The sequence below is a fragment of the Chlamydotis macqueenii genome, chromosome 4 (genome assembly GCF_036417535.1).
Source record: "Chlamydotis macqueenii isolate bChlMac1 chromosome 4, bChlMac1.mat, whole genome shotgun sequence".
Classification (NCBI taxonomy): Eukaryota; Metazoa; Chordata; class Aves; order Otidiformes; family Otididae; genus Chlamydotis; species Chlamydotis macqueenii.
The window spans coordinates 32,541,876-32,562,698 of record NC_141559.1 but is presented as its reverse complement, the minus strand read 5'-3'; the positions used below and the strand labels follow the sequence as shown (position 1 = coordinate 32,562,698).

At 37.8% G+C, this 20,823-nt stretch overlaps 1 protein-coding gene across 3 annotated transcripts in view; it reads left to right on the top strand.

The window, feature by feature from the left end:
• CCSER1 (coiled-coil serine rich protein 1) overlaps nucleotides 1-20,823 on the top strand; it is a 704,856-nt gene that overhangs the window by 326,021 nt on the left and 358,012 nt on the right. For all 3 annotated transcript variants that reach the window (XM_086746418.1, XM_086746420.1, XM_086746419.1), the window contains one exon: nucleotides 4,683-4,760. In XM_086746418.1, coding sequence (XP_086602544.1) covers nucleotides 4,683-4,760 — 78 coding nt within the window. The remainder of the gene's footprint in view (nucleotides 1-4,682; nucleotides 4,761-20,823) is intronic.

Genomic DNA, 20,823 nt, shown 5'->3' with positions numbered 1-20,823 from the left:
CTGCAATGGGAGCAACAATAGCTCAGGTCAGATGCCAGAGCCACGCAGCCTTCTAAGCTGTGGGAGCAGCAAGCGCTAGGCAATGTACCAGGCAAATACCTGAAAATAGTAATGAAATGTCTCAGCTAATAATTGCATATATTAGTAATTAGTAAGAATAATTAACTACATCTACTAATAAAATACATGTGAAATAAGTTTATGATTAACATATGATTAATAACATGATTAATACATGTGAAATAAGTTTATGAATTGCATTTGAAGATGTTAGAAAATAGGCTTAAACGTATTTTAAGGAGGCACTTCCATTCTTAGTGAGTGAGACTGGAGATATTGGGGAAAATTAATCTGACATGGTGGGGGGTGGAAGCTCATTTCATATATCTACTATTTTTTCTTACAAAACTAGTTTTGATTTTGCTGGCCTCAATTGTTTACAGTAATTTTATTTGCAGGAAGTGTGTGTATCAACAAAAACTCTTCATGACATTAAATGATATAGAAACTAAAGAAATCACAGCACTCCAGTAGTATGTAGGGGAACATTGCACAAGCTGGATGAACAACTGGAGCGCTTGGACTTGTGAGTTCCTGATTTCCGTCTTTGTTTTTAACAGCCCTTAATAGCTTTGGGCAAATCACTTCCACTTTTTTTTTTTCCCAATATTATTGATAAAATGGGATAATATTTAAGCACAACATTTCATAAAGATGTTGTGCGGACCCATTAATAAATCCATTTGCAAGTCTTTGGCTACCTTCAGTATATCAAAATGTCACTACTGAGCTTGCTGACTGCACTTATTTGATTTCCTAGTTCTACGCAACTTCCAGGTTATTGAATGATATTTAGTGGCATAACTTATGATATAGCTAAAACTATCACCCTGAAAGTCTGTAAAACACTCATCTGCTACTCCTTAGAAAAAGTGATAAAGTACACAGATTGTCTTTTCTTGTCTTCAGTTATTATAAAGATTTATTTAATCTCTAGCTCTAATATCCACTGAAGGTTTTCTCTGTCAGTATTAACTTCTTAGATCAATACATTGCGATACTGATCTCCAGAGAAGTCAATGCCTGCTGCCTATCATCGCAGTGTTTACCCTTGTTGAAAAGCAGTTGTAGCAAATTAAATCGGCTTCTGTCAGTAGATGATGTACAGTGGACGGTCCATATTTTATGGTACAATTAACAAAGGTTGATACATAGGCCTCTTCCTAGAGAAGACTGGATTAAATATAAGGATTTGTAGTGAGAAAAATCCCAATTTATGATGTGAGGTGATTTTTTTTTTTTTTTCATTTAAGGAACAGTTGCTGAAGACTGGAAGATTACTATTGTTTTCAAAGGAACACGATTTTAACAACGTGCATTTACATAGACTTGATCTTCTGTACTGCTGAAGAACACTGTCTACATTCTCTAACTTGCCGTTAGACAGTTTACATTAGTATGCAGGTTTATGAAACATTCTGTTTTGAGGCAGGTATACACAAGTGGAAAAAAAGAAAAACAAAACCAAGCCCATGACTACTTCAAAACAACTTCGGAAAGAGCTGCTTTCTCTTTAATCTAGATAAAATGGTGGGAAGTTGTCCTCAAAAAGGTCTCAAGCCTGGATCTCTAAATAGGATGCATAAGTGGGAAAAAAATTGTTCTTTTAGATTTCTTTTCTTCCTTTGCCTTATCAAGAATTTTCCTGACAGTTAATCACATTTTTATCATTACTTTCTGAAGATAAGCTGTTAGCACAGCCAATCTTCTCGTTATAGGTGAGACAGTATTTTCTAAACTGTTGTTCTGAGAAATACTTTAATTGCTTGGTATTGAGACATTTCAAAAATGGAGTTTAGGTGATTAAAGCTTTGCAACATTCTGTGCCCCCCAGAACACTCAGAGGTTTCCAATGATGCAGGGAAAAAGTTCAGTCTACAAAATTCAACTGTGCTATCACTGTGCATCAAAAATGCCTTTCAAAATGTTACAGTTATACAGCAAAGTACTGCAAAATTAGGAGATGTCTTAATGTGCCTAATTTTACCTAATATGTATAATTATGGTACAAATGATGTTTAACATCTATTACAAGTTGTAAGATATGATTGGTGTAGCATCTTCTAGTTAATTTATAACTAAAATTTATTAACTTTAAGCCAGACTTAAAGTGAGTGCTACTTTTCTGAGAATGTAATTGATTTAGGCAACATCAAATAAAAAGTCCTCATTGGGTGAATTCCACAGAGGTAGGTTTTTTGCTTTAGACTGCAAAGTGTGATTATGACAAATACCTCATGGACAGTAAATTTAAGTGGGAGGTATGATGTTGTTTGAAAATGTTAATATATCCCTTCAGGAGGGCAAGCTGACAAGACCTCTCAAAGCAGTGATTAGTCTGGAAGGGGGTTTTGTTAATAGCTCGAGAAACAACGCTTTTGATACTGTCTCACTCAATTCTCAGCTATAATAAACTGTGCTGGTGCCACTGCCTTTAATTAATTTATGCTGGTAGAGAAGCTGCTCTGCATTCCTTAGAGAGGAAAATTACTGAAGTTGTTGGAGGGGCCACTGAGGGTATGTATACGTGGACAGCTGTAGCCAGACACAGGCTCTTCTGCCAATGCTCCTGTCTGGCCAGACACAAACTGTTTGCAGCCCAGAAGCGGTGTAGTCACAATTCCCCTACTGATATCCCCCACCTTTCAGCAGGCTTTCTAGTTCAGGCATGGTGCCACATCAGCATGGCATCCAGACCTGGGCTGGCTCGTGTCCAGTCATCACGGAAGAGCAGATGTTTTTCCAAGGCCATTGTGTGGATGTGCTTTGAGGAGTTTTATAAGCAACTTCAGCATCCTCAGGGCTGTTCGTCCTTCCTTACATTCCAGCATCACTGAAGAACTTGCAGCTCGTGTAGTGTACAGGTACCAATCTGCTTTGCAGATTTTCATACTGAGGCAGTTTCAATGCTTAAAAGATTGAACTGCCTTCCTGCGCACTTCTAATTGCAAATTAGGGTGCTTGGTTTGGTTTGGAAAGCAGCTACTTGATTTCTTTTTTCCTCTCTCATTTTTTTTTTTTCAATTCTGTGTAAATTAAAAGACAAATTGTCCTCAGCTGAACTGTTGGCTTTTGAAGCAGAATGTTCTCATAGAGGAGGTCTCTGGTTTTGTCTGTACTTTGAGTTTAATCTAGAAGAGCTATGTTTCACTTCCTTTTAGTAAATATTATCAGCCAGTTTCCTTGATGATCAAGTGCGGGAGTCCGCGTTAAAATTTGTCATGTTTCTAAATACCAGTGCGATGGATTCAACAAAGATATTGGCTTTCTGACATGTTATAAGCTCCCTTATTCCTCAACAGCTTCTTTATGTTCCATAGGTTATAAACTGCCCGTCTCTTTCTTTTTCTTAGGAAATCATTACCATGGCCCCCTCCTTTCTCCTTTACTTGCATCCCTTTTATTCAGCAAGTAACTGTTGTCTTTTCTTTCAGGTATGATGTAACCGATATGTCTCTGATTAAACTCAGTGATTTTCTCAGTAGGTGTCTGTGCTCTCTATTTCAGATCTGACATAGGGATTTTGTACCCAAGAATTTATCTCGGTTCTCATTCTGTACCAGTTGGTTGCAGACTTTGGGTTTATCAAAGGGGTCATAATAAATTCATAGCAATATGAAACCGGATTGATTGATTAATTCCATAAGTTTAATTCATTAAATCATTCTGCATTGCAATGCCACGGTGTGAAAAGGAAATGAACTTCTGGCCCATGCAAACTTCTTTTTTTAATATATATTCTCCAGTACATCTTTTCTGTCTTGTTGGTGGTGGCGGTAGATTTTTTCATTTTGGCAGTTAAGGACTTATTTCCCAAGAAGTATCGTATGTTGTAGTTTTCTGCAGAACAATCTTGGTATTGTTTGTGTATTTTTTCAAATCCAGATTTTGTTCTTCTATCATTATTATCTTTCTAAACTATTAAGACTTTCCACACTTATTTTCATATCTGTCACGTCTATAAAAATAATGACCACGCTAACCAACAGGTTACTGAAATATTACCTTAAAAATAGTGGGGGTTTGGATCAGTCGTTCAAACATTTTGACTGGATAGATCCATTAAAGTGTACTGATTTATTTTCATTATTGACGTTGCTGTTCACTGTTTCTTTCCATGTATCGGTGCTCATTTGTAAGATACACTGACTCATGTGAAAGTGATCTTTTTAAAAATTTTTATCCATATACTTTCCTGCAATGTATTGCTTTCCTGTTAATTTTGCTTCTAACTTTACTATTAGGCTATCCAAAAAATAATAATTTTAAAAAAATAAAAATAGTATATCATAGCTTGTTTTATGTGAACAAATTTTTGTGTTCTCAGTTCTCCTCTTGTATTACTCTTTTGTAGACACAGTATGTTTGCATATTTGTGCATATGTTTCAGTCTTTGAATGGGGAATTCATGTAAAACAAAAAAAATGCGAAGTGCTTACCCATTAGTGAAATACTTACTTTAACAAATTAAAAGTAAATACAGTACAGATTACAGTTGCTTTGTCAATCTAACTCTGTTGGCTTTTCAGTGTTGTTTCTGAGCTTTTTTTTCCCCCCAAAATGTAAAAAGATGTCCGTAGAACTTGATTTGAAATGCAAACTCCTGTGTACTTTTCTTTCAGAGTACAGACATGAGTCCAGCTAGTAGCACCACCTCACTCCCCGTTAGCCCTCTTCCTGAAGAGCCGTTATTTTTCAAGGTACAGTTAATTAATTTCATAATAAATATTGTATATAAATTTTGGTTTATCGTGTTATCTGAAGTACTATGAAGTGCTATTGTTACTGCTTCCTTTTCTTTAAATTGCTGTAGTATCGAGAGATGTTCTTATATATATACACCATGCAGGTTTCAAGAAATACATAAAAGAAAACATTATTGGTTTTGAGAAAATTATTTTTCTGGCAGACTAGAGCTATAAACCATTATTTATAAGACTATGTTTTTATCCATCTCATCTGCTGGTGATACATTTTGATAAGTGCATTCTTGTATATATGTGTATGTCATTTTTCATAAATTAATTTCTCTTTATATTGCTGTGATGGTTTATACCGAATTACCACACAGTTTCTCGCTCACCATCCCCTTCCCCAGAGGGATGGGGGAAAGAATTGGGAAGGAAGGAGAACTCATGGGTTGAGATGAAGACAATTTACTAAAATAACAAGGGAAAACTACAATAATAACAGAATATAAGGATATTAAAATATACAAAGTGAACAATATATGTTTTCTCACCACCCGATGTCCCAATGACCGATACAGCCCGTCCCGAGCAGCGATCACGGAAACAAAACCGAGCAGCAAGCAAAGGAGCAAAAGGGAGCCAGCAAGGTAGAGGGAATGATGCCAGCAAAACGAGGGAGAAAGATGGATGCCAGGAAGGCAGATACCCAGCCTGGCCAGCCCCCACTTATATACTGAGTGTGATGTTTATGGCATGGAATACTCTCTTTGGCCAGTTTGGGTCAATTATTCTGTCTGTCTTTCTCCCAGCTTCCTGCATCTGCAAATTAGTGAGTCTTGGAAAGCAGGACGGAGTCCTTGGTCTCATTCACAACTCATATCATCAAGGTGTTTACCAACATTCTTCACACACAAAATCCAAAACACACCAGCTACTGAGAGGAAAATTAACTCCATACCTGCCAAAACCAGGACAATTGCATTTCAAGTACCTGGTTTAATGAAACAATGATTACTTACCACGAAGATACAGGAGACACTAAAGATAAGTCTAAGAACAGTTTTAGTGTAAATCCAGTGTAAGCCACAGGCCTGTCATTTTAGATAATTTTAATAATAATGGATAAAACAATATCTGTAACTTTGTAAAGTTTAAGCTTTGAGGAACAAGTGACCCTGTCTCACTTTTTCACCTGACTTCACGTTCTGGACATGGGTTGGGGCAATTTCAAGCACAAATACAGGCTGAGGAGAGAATGGATCAAGAGCAGCCCTGAGGAGAAGGACTTGGGGGTGATGGTAGATGAGAAGCTCAACATGAGCAGACAATGTGCTCTTGCAGCCCAGAAAGCCAACCGCATCCTGGGCTGCATCGAAAGAAGCGTGGCCAGGAGGTCGAGGGAGGTGATTCTCCCCCTCTGCTCCACTCTGGTGAGACCCCACCTGGAGTACTGCGTCCAGCTCTGGAGCCCCCAACAGAAGAAGGGCATGGACTTGTTGGAGTGAGTCCAGAGGAGGGCCACAAAGATGATCAGAGGGCTGGAGCCCCTCTCCTGTGAGGACAGGCTGAGAGAGTTGGGGCTGTTCAGCCTGGAGAAGAGGAGGCTCTGGGGAGACCTTATAGTGGCCTTTCAGTACCTGAAGGGAGACTACAAGAAAGCTGGAGAGGTACTTTTGACAAGGGCATGTAGTGACAGAACAAGAGGTAATGGCTTTAAACTGAAAAAGTAGATTTAGACTAGGTAAAAGGAAGAAATTATTTACTGTGAGGGTGGTGAGGCCCTGGAACAGGTTACTTGGAGAAGTTCCCCATCCCTGGAAGTGTTGAAGGCCAGGTTGGATGAGGCTTTGAGCAACCTAGTCTAGTAGAAGGTGTCCCTGCCCATGGCAGGGAGTTTGGAACTAGATGATCTTTAAGGTCACTTCCAACTCAAACTATCCTATGATTCTATGGTTCATGGTATCCAGCCCTGGGACACAGAATGGCCTTAGACAGAGCTCGACTCTTGGAAGAGGTCTCCTGAGGCCATCTGGGTGTCAGAGTGGTGCTGTGGCAGCAAGCAAATAGTTGCCTTGCCAGTTGTTTTCTTAGACAAGGAAGAGGGAACTGGAGTTTTCAGCACCATTGTCTCAAATGTGTGTCATAATATGGACAAAGTTACACCCGTAGGATCATCTCTTTTAAAATTTCCCCAGTAAGTTTCCATCTACTGTATGAAAATAATTAGCAGCTTGGGTTGTGCTTTTGGTCACTTTTTGATGACATTAAATTAAAGCTAAGGAAGGAGAATTAATGAAGTTTGATGATGTAAAGTTTGTGTCTCTCCTGCACATGCCTCCAGCGCAGGAAATACCAGCCTCCTGGCCAACCCCATTAAAAAAAAAAAAAAAAACAAACCAAAAAACAACAACTTTAGGTGTTGTGTTTTGTTTTGGTTTGGTTTTTTTTTTTTCCCATATTTTGTATGTCTGAGCAAGAGTTGTACCCTACAGTTCATAACAAGCTAGCTAGCCAGCTGATTCCTGCTGCTAGAACGGTTAAGGACTATGCTTGCTCAGTGGTTTCATCAGTGGAGGTACAGGTGGGATATCTGTGGTTAGCTATTCACTGATCTTCATTCCTCTTTTGGAGTTTCATGTTTTCGAGACCCCTAGCTCTCTAATCAAATTTGGCTGAAGTAGAGCAATGTTGTGCCAGGATACTACAGCACACACATCTTTTTTTCCTTGTGAAACCACATTCAATGCACATTGAAGTCTACTCAATATTATAAGGCAGATTCAGTAGTTATTGTTTGTCCCTGTGCCTGGGAAACCAGTAAGATAGGTCACATACAAAGAAAGGGGCTGCTCAGCTCAGGTAAAAGTGTAAGAAAAAAAAAAAATAATCTAGCTTCAAATAATTGCAATAAGCTCTCATGCTTAATTTCACAGCTGAAGTAAGCAAACTTTACTCTGTTTGTATCAGGAGCACTCTGACAAATACACCGTAGAACCTTTATTTATTTTTACAGAAAATGGTGCTTTTATAGCTCTAAATCGGTTGTAAATGACTTATTTGAAGTGCAATAGTTGCTCTAATTAAAATATGAAGGTATTACTTCATGTTTTTATTTTATAGTAGAAAATGAAACAAGAAACAAACAGACAAAGAAAAGGGGCACGAAGCATTATTTAATCTTTCATTTTCAGTCAATTTTCAAAATGGGAAACATTTTTCTTTGGAATTCAAGTAGAATGGAGGCCAGACCAGGAAAAGTCAAATACATCTGAGAGCCAGTGCCCTTAAATAGAAATAAAAGTAATATAAAATGTAACAGTTTCTGTTATTTCTCCCTGACTCACTCCAAGAGACAGCAATATTGTTCCAGTAGTAATGTGAATGACTGGTTTTACAAGCCATAACCCTATCCAAGTACTGTCAGTCTATAATATTGGCTTTTGATGATGGGATGATGCATTTCCCTTAGCAACATGATAATAACCTTTCCCACCTCCTTGCTGTAGAAATAAAGATTGAAAAAGAAATTCCATTCTCTGGTTCTGAAAACACGGATTTAACGAGGCAGGACAGTATAAATGCTGTGTCTCTTTGGGATAGTTGAAGATCTCTGAACTAATGAGCTTTTATATTAGACTGTGAAATGAAACCAAGAAAGAAACCTCTTTGTACAAAGAAAGAGAACTGTCCTTTCTTTGATTTTATCAATTCATCTTCAAAGCAAAGTGTGCATTTCGGCATAAAGAAAGAATGCCAGTCCTGTCATCATGTTCTTATTACATCCAACTTCACCAAAGCAGATGTTTGTGATTTTTAATCCCACAGGATATGTGCTCTATAAATATGAAGGAGAACCTAAGCATGTTCAAAAACATTTTAAGATTTTGAATTTAATCTAACGAAAGTCAGAAGCAAGATTCCCATGGGAGTGCTTGCATGTTACATCTCATCTCTGGTAACAGAACTCAGCTACCATTCTCGCAATACATTGCGCATGCTGTGACATGCAGCACTGCCAGAAGGATCCAAATTACATGAGACCGTACTCAGTAGTATTTGGAGGAAGGTCTTTTTCAGTACAGCAAGAGATACTCCACCTTAGTCCATTGTATACTATTGTTTTAATGGAATCTGTATGGGTTTTTTGTGTTAAGACAGTGCCTTTAAAGGAGTGTCAGTGATGCCCAGCAAAAGGAATAGAAGCATTTGAGTAAGAAATAAGGGTAGCCAACTCCAATGGTACTTAATGCTAAAAGCAAACCTGAGAAAATGAAAACTAAAAGTATCATTAATGCCATTCAGCAACTTTCATTCTGTAACTGTTATAAAAAGTGAAATGGCAATAGAAGTTGTTTTTCCTTGAGGAAAGAATGACTTTGCACAGTAGCAGAAGTACAAGCAATTTTTTGTATGACTTTGGGTTTCCATCTCCCTGTGGAGTTAGCAATACACATGCATTTGGAGCAGTGTTCCCTAGCTGTGCTCTTTAAAAGCTTAGAAAAAAAATCCCACTCAGACATGTATGAAGACAGTGAACTTTTGAAAAGCTTTTCTAAACCAATTTTTCATAAAACACTCATAGGCATTTCTTTTTAGTAAGAGTTATTTTATGTCAACTTTTAGCTTTCAATTCTCTGCTGTTTTCCATGGTTAAAGCTATTTAAAAAAGCAAGACCTTTTTGCGTTTTATGGGAAAAGTTTATTTCTTCTCTCACAAAAGAACATCTTCTTTGTTGATGGTTTTGCACTTAAACTTTTCTGTAGGGAGAAATCGTCCTTTGAACAGAAGTTTATCCTTCTGCTCCAGTATAATATTTCTTGAAGAATTAGAGCCGTCTCTTGGGGAAGAAAGGTTACATCATAGCTGAAAAATTTCAGAATTAAGAATTTCAAATACAACAGAGCAGAATGGTATTTGTCATACAACCTTAACTCAAGTGTTGTTCTAGATTATAATAGCAAAACTGTAGCTGGCTCGGATGTGACTGACTTTTAATTATGACTATATATACGTATGCTCATAAGCTGTAATTAAAAATAATCTTGCCTTTCATTTAGAAGATCAGTGAAGGAGAGGGTATTTGTGAAAGGTCAACTTACCAAGCAATGCATCATCTGTTTCTTAGAGCCTATTCCTTTCTCCTACTCATTATAGCGTGCTTTATTATAATAGTATTTTATTATTTTTTATATTATTCTAAAATATAGTGACAGGCACTTTTAAGAAGGGATCTTTGACAGCCATTTAGTACATAAGATATTTAATATTACCTAATTATACATTATGTTATAATAAGCACCAGTCTCATTGGTTATTAGCCACAACCAAGTTGTAAATAGTAACTGTAATAGTAATTTATTATAGCAATGTTTAATTGAGTTTGAATTCCATGATTAATCTCAACCATGCTTTACTAATTGGCATTAAATATAAGAAAAAAGTCCTTACATTCTTTTCTTTGTGCTTTGAGCAAGCTGAGAATTTCAGCATTTATTATCTTACTCTATTCTGACTTCTGTAGTTAATTCTCTCATTGTTAATTCCCTGATTAGGAAATGAAAGTGCCAGCACAAGTGGCAAAAGCTAACAGTCCTTAGCAGTGTTATCACTGCTATATGTTCTAATAAGGTATAGATCTATACTAAATTAGGTGTATACTAACAATTCTGCCATTCATCCTGCAGCTCTACAGGCTCTGTAAACGCAGATCTTTGCAGTCACTATTGGGTATGACTCCGTGATATTTGTGCATACAACTTCAACAAGAGATAAAATTTCTATCTGGCCAATAATCAGATTAATATTTTTAGTGCAGATTTTTAGAATATTCAATATGACAGTCACAGTAATGGTTGCTAGTTGGCCAAGGCAACTTATCTTTCAGAGTGTGACTTTGCATATGTAGTTTAAGAATGAAGGTCTTGTCCTAACTTAGTCAGCAATGTTGACAACAGATTTGACCTATACTTCAAAAAGCTGCTTATGGTAGTTGACACACAGCCATCCTATTTATCCTCTCTTCTTTAAATGCACTATTTCCAATATTTTGAGTATTTGCTGGCACGTTTTTTGAATAAGACAATTTTAATGTATTATTTCTTTTTGTTTTCAAAACAACCTCTGAAATAGGCATTATGACCCATGAACAGATACAGGTTAGGGTTCAGTGATCCTCTTTCATGGTCTGGAGGCCTCATTAGCTCTTGTCCCTCTCATTCCACTCTCCACCTGAATTTCTGCCTCTGCTGAACAGCATGTAAGCTCTGAAGCCTCTGTGGTTTTTGTTTGTTACAGAAATATTTTTTGTATTTCTACTAAAGTGAATAGAGTTATAGAAGTATGACTCACTCAACTCCACCTCTCGTAATCTACCCCCCTCATCTCCAGCTTACTTTAAACTACTCTCTTATCATTCTTCAGTGGTTTAATCAATTCCTCCCACTCTTTACTTTTATTTCCTATATCAGTGTTCACTTTCTCTGTGACTCCTTATGTCTTACTGGTGTAGCATAGACTTTCAAAAGTCATGTCATCATAGTGGCTTTCTGCCTTTGATGAAAGCCTTCAGTTTTGTAATTTCTGAGACAAGACACATGCATCTGATGTGTTTCACAGTCTTTATCATTGTAGTATATGAGATCTGCAAAAGCACTGGATTTATTCTGAAGGTAGGAGTAAGAAGCAGGTATGATGGGTCCTGTTGAAAGAAGTATTTGTGCATCTATTCACTCTCTTTTCCTTCTCAGTAGCTCTGTGCACTTTTCCTCAGGAACATGGCTCTGCCAGCAAATCTGTCTGAGTAGAACCACATAACTGTTTCATCAGTAATATTTGCATCAGGTCATTCAGCAGGGTGTGGATGTGGCTGTGAATTTCTCCTCCTAAGCTTTGACTGATACAAAATGGAGTGAGAAAGAGTGACATCATAAAAACAGAGCTTAATAGAAGAAAAAACCTAAAAACATAGATGTATACTTGCCCTGTTTTCCCTTGACCTAATAATTTTTTTCAGGGTCATACTTTATTCTGGCCTGTAAACTGAGTATGGGAAACAAATTTTCTCTCTCCAACATGCTCTCTGTGTCTGCCATTGATTCTGACTTTTTGCTCATGTTGAAAATACACTACATTTATGGCCAAATTTGAGCATGTCTGTATGTACCTTGTCTTTGTCTCCTGAACAAGCTGTCCTGTACACCGTGGAACAGAAATATCTACCTCTTCCTGCAAGTTTTGAAAGGAGGAGATAAAGGATACAATGAAGCTACTGTACAATCTAAAAATACTGCTGTCCAATGTTAGGAACACTGTATGTGACTTAATCATTCAGGTAATGTTACTGCTTAACTAGTTTGGGTTATTAGACTTCCTTAAATGAAAGTATTTGATTTAGCTCTCTTAGAGGAAATAGGGTGAGCAAGAAGAAACAAATAGACTAAATAAGTCATCTCCCAAGGCAGAGTAAAGACCAGGACAAAAGATTGCCTCCAGGGCTGGGGCTCCATCCTTGTTTGATTAGTGGCACTAATTAAGCAATCTAAGTGTAATGAGGTGTTAAAAATGGGACTGTAGATGAGCGTGAACATCAAGATCCCCTCAATAGATATTCTTTTCTGAGTGACTGATTTATAGTTAAGCAAGAATTTATCACCCAGACAGGAATGGTCTTGAGTGCCTGTAGGTAACATATACCTGGAGCTTCATGTGTGAAGACAGACAAGTATTTACCCATTCTGAACACAAGATGGCATTTCCCGAGAGTACCATTTTCTTTAGGGCTTGGAGTTCAAAGTTTGGTCTGAGAACAAAATACTTACAGAGGTGATATCTGAAGGCCCTAACATTGGAAATGCGAGATCATTCAGGAAAATTTCCATGAGCGCTGAAGAACAGTAATCCTGGTACAAGGACATTTTTACAAGATTTAGTGCTTTTTTTATCTCTTTTTCAAAATATTTTTGTTTAAATTTTGTTGCGGGGACCATAGGTACAACATACGTAATTTTCCGGTGTCATTGATAGAACTACTGAAAGAATCACAGATGGGACAGGGAACTACGCCTGTATTGCCTGATTTCTTTCTGCCTCTGTGCCTTGATCATAGCTGCTTTTCTTTTCCAAATTTTGTGAACATGCATTCTCTTTCCTTTTAGTATGTTTTCCTTAATTTATTGAAACTTTTTTTCATAGAGTGAAGGTTAGTTCCATATGTCAAAATGGGAAGCTATTGGCTTAGGCAAAATCGATGCTTTTAGGTAAGCCTGTCTTACTAAAATCTCCAAAAGAAACCAGAAACACAGATGATGTTTCAATCAAAGGTGTGCAGAAGGGTCATCTTTTTTTTTTCAGTTAACGGAGTTTCCAGTATAACTTAAAAATTAATATAAGCTGTTCCACAAGGATAAGTATTAGGTTTATTCAGGCTTCTTCCCTGTTCTGGTTTCGTTTAGTAAGGGGAGGGCCTAAGGTGGTAGCTTCTGTAGGAAACTGCTAGAAGTTGCTCCCCTTTGTTCAGTGGACTCAGCCGGGCCTAGGGCGGACCCGCTGCTGGCCAAGGCTGAGCCAATTGGTAGCAGAATGTCCTGTGATAACGCCTCTGCGATAACGTATTTAAGAAGGGGAAAACAGAAAAAAAAAAAAAAGGAGAGGAGAAGATGTGAGCAGGGGCAGAGACGGGGAGGCGCGAGCCTTGTGGGCCATGCAGGCCTCACCGTCTGGCCTCCTGCTGGGTGGCCGACTGGGCCCGACTCGGCCCGGCCTGGCTGCAAGAAGTGGAGAGGAGATGAGAAGTGAATAAGATGTAAAAAGGATACTGAGAGGCGTCTATACCAGCCTGTTGTGAGGAACGGCTGCAGATGCCAAGGTCAGTGAAGATGGAGAGGGAGGAGTAATGCGGCTCCTGGCCAAGATTCCCCTGCAGCCTGTGGTGATGACCATGGTGGAGCAGGTTGTCCTCCTGCAGCCCATGGAGATCCACGGAGGGGCAGAGATTCACCTGCAGCCTGTGGAGGACCCCACACTGGAGCAGGTGAAGGCCTGAAGGAGGCTGTGGCCCATGGAGGGCCCGCTGGGACAGCCGTTCTGGAGGGAGTGCACCCTGTGGAAGAGATGACCCACGCCGGAGCAGTTTCACGAAGGACTGTGGCCCTTGGGAGAGACCCCATGAAGGAGCAGGGGAGGAACGCGAGGAGTTCTTCCCCCGACCATGAAGCAATGGCATGAAACAATGTGTGATGAACCGACCGCGACCCCCATTCCCTCTTCCCCCCTGTGCCACTCGGGAGGGGAAGGTAGTAGAGATAATGTTAAGCCCGGGAAGAGGGAAGGGTGGGGGAAGGTTATCTTGTTCCCTGTCTCATTCTCCTGCTAGTTTTAGAAATGAATGAACAGTTTTCCTCAGGTCGAGTCTGTTTTGCCTGTAACGGTAACTTTAAGGATTTCTCCCCATCCTTATCTCAAACCTCGAGCCGTTTTTCCTTGTATCATCTCCCCCTATTCTCTTGGAGGGTGGGGGGAGTGAGAGAGAGACTGCGTAGTCTGGTCCCGATCAGGGTTGAACTATGACATTCCCTCAAGCAGACACATGATCACACAATGAATTCTGATACATACCCACAGGGTAAGCTTTTCCTCTTGAGTACTCTATATTTAAGATTTTTTAAAAAATCATAAAACTTGTAGCATTACAGGTTGCTGAAAACATGTTGTCACTAAGCCTATGAAGAATTATTTTCTTAAAGCTCCATGGGAGGATCCTCATATCCCCAGTAAGAGCACTTTAAGTTCTTTGTCCTAATCTTCTCAATGCAGATAGTAAATCCTCATAATTTCCCTTGGAAATTCCAATGAGTTCAAGTGAAATTCTGTTTAAATCAGTGGTACAGTGCCCACTGGCTACAGTGGCATGTGCCTTCAGGTCATGGATGGCACAGATGAAGTCAGAAGCATCGATTACTTTAGCAGTGAAAATCTATATCTGTACTGACCATTTTAGCCTCATCAATTATTTTAGAGGTGAAAATGTAAATCTGTTTTGACCTTTCCAACTTAAGAGTAATTTTGTGGTTGTATTGTTGTAAGTGAGATAAAATTGGAGTGTTTTCATAAATTTCTTTCAGTATAATTAAAATGTAGGACTGGTTGCAATGCAAGAATGTATTTAATAATAATGGTTCAGTTTCCAGTATGTGTTAGAACAACAGATGTTTTCTTCCTAGAATAAATTAAACTAACTAGGGACTCGGGTTTCCTTTATCCTAGACAAATATTCTCACAGTAGCAGGTGGTCTCTCTCTCTCTTTTTCTGGCCAGTGAATGTACTTTCTGCCCAGAAGACCTCTGAAATACACTTGCATGGAAAATTAACATGTTTTTTTTTTAAAAAAAAAAAAAGTTTAAGCTTCATCAAATAAAGGTTTTCAAATGGGAAATATCTATTTAAAAGTTCCTTGACTCCTCTCTTAACACATGTATAAACAACTTTCCCAGTGTCTAAATAAGTAATGTTAATGACCCAGCCACATGTTTTCAAAAATAATCCTTTACTGTGGGAAATACGGGGTTGGCGTTTTGAAATTCCTGTCAAGTTGGATGTCTCAAAAGTACAGCACTAGAAATAACTGACTGATTTTGATAAGGCTGTCCTAGAGTTTAAAGAGACAGATATTTTGGTGAGCAATTTAGACAGGAGAGGGGGATATATTCTGTTAATTTTAATCACCTGTAGTTAAAGACAGGATTTAATTGCTGAAACACAGACACCTTGTGTGACGTAAGAAACCCAGCTATAGCCTGCCTTTCCTCTTGCTGTTTCTTTAGTAGAGCAGACAAGGTGCTGGGATGTGTTTTGTGCTGCAGTTGTGGTTTTGTTGTATTCCTGGGTTTGTTTTGCTGGTGATTATATTTTTTTTTTATTTATTCTTTGAGTTTGTCCCTTAGCCATGTCATGTCTCTTGGTAAGTTATAATCTCACTTGCAAGCCATGTGTTTATGCTGGACTGTTTAATTTTGCTGAGAAAACTAGCTTCTGTGGAAGGCTTTGGTTGTGTGACACAGTGGAACCAGGTGACTTACAGTGCTTGGCTGGGACTTTGCAAATGCTGCTGTTCTTCCTACCAGCCCTTGCCTGGTTGCATAAAATTAAAGCTAATTCCATGTGGAGGGAAAAAAAAATCCTTTTGTTTAAATATTAGGAGTATAACATGGTTACAGTATTATTGAGGTGAGTTTCTTGTTTCTGAAAGGTGTCATGTACTCTGGTTTTAAGTTATGGCATGTGCAATCCATTTACTCTCTGCCCTTTTCCTTTATTCCAGTACAGTTCAATACACTGATGATTGATAATGAAATATATTTGGGTGTTTAAGGTGACCTTTTTATGCCTTATTAGTTGTTCAAGAATCAAGTTTTCTTTTGCCTTTTTTTAGACAACTTTTTTTTAAAAAACAGGAGAAGTAAAAGAACATCTGTATTTCTTGAGGGATTCTTAAACGTGACTGAATGATCTGGCTGTTAATAGTAGTCCAGGAAAGTTTTTTTTTCTCATCACGTGTCTAGAATAAGAAATCTATTTATTCAGACTTGTTCATTTATCGGAGATTAATAAGAGGCCTGAAGGGTATTGGGGATGGAGACAATAAAATGTGTCAGTTTTTAATTTATTTTTAAAATGTTGAAAACCTAGTTTCTAGGCTGTGGGTCTGTTGCATTGTTGTAATGGGGAACATGTATAGGAAAATGCCATTCCTACTTCAAGTAGCTTACAGATAACTGTGATAATTTTAAAAAAATGTAATTTTTAGATAATACACATTTCTAAATATTTTATTAATAAACAGATACGGATATGATCCACTTAGAAATTACTGTTTTAAAAAAAAAAAGGAAAAGGGAAAACAAGTGCACTGCCTTTGTGCTTGAAGGAGTTGTTAATGGGAGGAGGGAAAGCCTGTAAACAGACTTAGTTTGATTCTGACTAGGTGAATAATGAGCAAAACAGTCATCTGATAGAAATTCAGGGGGAATAGGTGAACCAAGGAAGAAACTTTTTTTTTTTTCCCCTCTTAGATTTGGTATCTTCAAGCAAGGGTGAATGCTATAGATGAGAAAGAATAGCACAATTTTAATTTGGGTAATGTTTTCCAAGTACTTTAAACTTACACAGCTTTGAGGGGAAGAGCTGTACACTGTTACGAGTAGCCTTGTGATAGATTTTAGCATTCTAAACAGGAGTTCCGAAAGACAAAATTAAAGCTAATGAGGGCATAGTGGAAATATGTTCTCTTTATGTATGTGAGATTGTGGACACGTCTGATTCTGAGATCCATATCTGTAAAGCTTGATGTTTGTTCTCATAAAAAGACAGCTTTCCTTTGTGATAAAATAATCATCACACTTCATAGGATCTGGCCTTGTAGTTAATTCCTAGCAGTTTTTGATCTTGGTATGAGCAGAGAACAATGAACGTTTATGTCCAAACAATTGTAGGTTTTGATGGGATTAAGATTAGCAAGGCCATCACAGATCTGAATATAAGAACGATGAATGGATAGGTATCCTTATGTACAGAACTGAGGATTTGAAAAGGGATAGGAGAAATCATTGATGTTGAGCAGTTCAGTGAAGTTCCTGGACAGAAGACAATGAAGTTCATCGCTGTCAGCAGCAGGGTTGCTCTTTGTTAGGAACTGGAAATGGCAGGGACCTCCCCTCCATCCCAGCCAGTTCTTTACTCTTGTAGTATTTACTCTCAGTAGTACTGTTTAGTCCCAATCATAATTTGATTAAAATCACCTTAAAACAAGCTTTTCATCCCCTAATGGTTCTGTTTCTCTGGTGTCTGACTATCTCTGTCATTGGAAATCAACATTACCATTTGTTGTAATTGCTGTATTTCTGGATGTTGTCAGTAACCAAGAAAGGAATGAACAAGCATGATTTATTTATTTATGTATGTATATATTTATTTACTTATTCCTCTACATGACAGGGTCCTTCCAAACCAGAGTGAAGTTACATACTTATGTGAAAGGAAGAAGCATATAATGCTCCACGTGGCCATGTGGAGCAAATTTTTGTTTGTGGTGCTTCTAACAAGATATATAAATAGCCAGTTTATTTCAATAAATCGGTAAATAGAAGTAAGGTTTAGGAGAAAAATCAGTGTATCTAAAACTGAACAAATAGAAGATTGGAGAAGAATAAAGAGTCGTTTTCCAGGCCAGTTAAATATGAAGTTTTTATAAGCAATGTCAAATGTATACTATTGCTGAAGTTTATTCTTTACCTTTCACTAAAATACCTGGAGCCTCACCTTTTTCACAGGCTGCTATGTCTGCATCACATCTAAAATGCCTAGGAAACATTCACTGACTGAAAATCTGCAGGGTATACTTATGTGTTTTATAGAAACAGATGCAATAAAAACATTAAAAAAGATAAATGGGAAGAAAACTGGTGACAGTGAATGTTTAAAATAAAGTAGTTAATTTGGCATGCCAGTATTAAAGAATGTAGGAGTTTTACACACACATGAAAATTACCAATTTTTGTACTATGAGAGAAAAAATTTAAAGATAATTTTAAAGGTAATTGCTATTCCCGATTTCAATTTAAAGCATTTAGTTATTCGTCACCCACCTGTGTCCTACTCAAAAGGCTAATCTTCACATTCAAAACAAGAATTCTGCAACTCCTTTGCTACCCAAATGGAGGAGCCAAGCCCTCTCTGCAAACAGATCTCCCCATTCACAATCACGTGTAGAAAATAGTGATTTCTCTTTAAATAAAAAGTGGTATCTGAGGAATATTTATTATGTTTTTAGATAACTTTCAATTCAATATAGCATTAAAAAGAGAAGGAATTGGTACTGTGTGTGATGTGTTGATTCTCTGTATAGTACTAAAAATTCTCTCCTTACAGGAATGGAAAGATAGCCTGAAAAAAATACTGTTTTTCAAATTTGCATCATATTATTTAATGGGGAATGTAAAGTGTTAAATATTCCTTTGTACAGTTTATTATTAGTTTATTATTATTTTCTATCTACACAATCCTTCCCATATCATATGGAAGTGAATTTTTTTTTAAATGTTTTTTCCTCTCTGGGACCTTATATAGCAAGGGCTTTAAGGATGGAAATATGAATGGCAGGCATTTGCTAAGGAAATTTAGTTGCTCTTCTGCCACAAGGATATGAGGTATAAATGTTCACTTGTATTCAATCCCTTCTCTAGTATTTTCATACACTTTTTTGTGGAAATGATAATTATGCACCTGTTTGTAGGAATGTCTTGCACACCTCCGGGAATCATTCAAAGGAACAGTGCAGGCAAGCTTTTTAAAGTTAGCTTTAAAAAGTATTCCCAGAAAGATCCAAAATGGCAAAAGTACTTGTATCTAAGCAAGTGCATGCCTCACTAGGGAATAGATTCAGTTAAATTGGCTTATGATTATCATTTAAAGTGCATCAAATGTTCTTTTGTGAGGTATCTAAGAGGTTGCTATTTGACTGCCCAATTGCAGCAGCTTCATCCCTTCAGGCTGTATTGCCAGGCTGAAAAATATGACTAAACCTGATGTTGTGAACCAGAGTACAGCTTGATAGCTTTGTCAGGTGCTTGTATCCCTCTGACTGTAGATGATTTCTCAGGAGAAGGGTAAGAAAGCCATGACTGCAAACAAAGGCAGCATTTAATGTCAGTGCAAGCCTAATGGCAGAGGAACAAGTAGTCAAGAAACAGTGGTGTGACTTAAGTCAAAGAAAAGATCAGAAGCAAACAAAGAACCTACTCTGTGTGTTCGAAGAGCTTGGTCTGATGGTTCTGTAGGCACCTGGGCCCTGTGACTTCACACAGCGAGAGCCAAAGGGAGTCGAAGCCCTGCAGTTGCAGTGTTCCTGGGAAGTCAGTTGTGCCAAAGATGCCCAATTCAAGAGGATGGATGAGTGAATGGATGGATGGATGTCAGATAATGTCACATGGACCATGACACTTCTCTCCTGCATAGTGAAGGAATGACATCTCCCCAACTCCCTTCCAAAGCATAATACATGCACTGTGGGACACCACTGACCTATGGTTTGGACCAGTGACTGAAGTAGTAATTAAAAGTACCATCCTAATCAATGTGACTAATGTACTTTGTACCTGCATTAAGTTATTCTGAAGGCAGATTAATGTAGAAGAGATACTTTTAACCTGACTTTTCTACATTACAAAACTTAGAGTGCTGCCAGGGAAATTAATCAAAGGGTTCGGCTGGAAGGATATCCCTGCAGAAATACAATATATGTAAGCTGTGCTGTGATACTTTTCAGCTGTACCAGCCTGTTATTAGCAATTTTTTTTTTCAGTTGATTTGTAGTTTTCATAGGGTCAACTTAGGCTTAAGAATGATTAAAGGAAGTTACCTATGAGTCTCTTGGGTTAAGGAAGTATATTTTCTTTAAATGAATTCGGTAACATCTTCATTCCTTGGTATGGTGATGGAAAAAAAAACAAACAACAACCCAAAAACGTAGAGCATTACACTGTTGAGCAAAACCAAGCATTTGGCAGCATAACCAAAATATTTACATGCACAATGCTTACTGGAACTTGACAATCGTTAAGTTAAATCTGCAGAAGCCATCTTTCTTTGCCCTGCAAGAGTTGAATTTGTCAGGTGGCTCTTTCCATCTGTTTTTTTTTCCCTGTCTTGTCTTAAATAACAGCATGTTCATCATTTTGCCCTCTTGACTCAGTTTTGTCTCTGTGATATCAACTGTAACAGAACAAAATTTATTGCACAAAATACCACATGACTAACACCAGAAAATCTTCCCTCTGTTAATGTCTGTGATGTCACAATTGATGTTAATCCTGTTTTTAAATAAAAGTGCTTGTGCGCTATATGATGAGAGAGAAACACTGCTGTTATGCATAGAGGGGAGGATTCCTTTTGTGCCATTGTAAAAAAGATGTCATAAAAATATGAGCATCTTACGAGATTTCACTGTGTCATACCAGCTTCTTGTAGATTGGCTCTTACTCCTTTCCAATCCTTTGGGCAATTACATTTTTTAAAGCAAG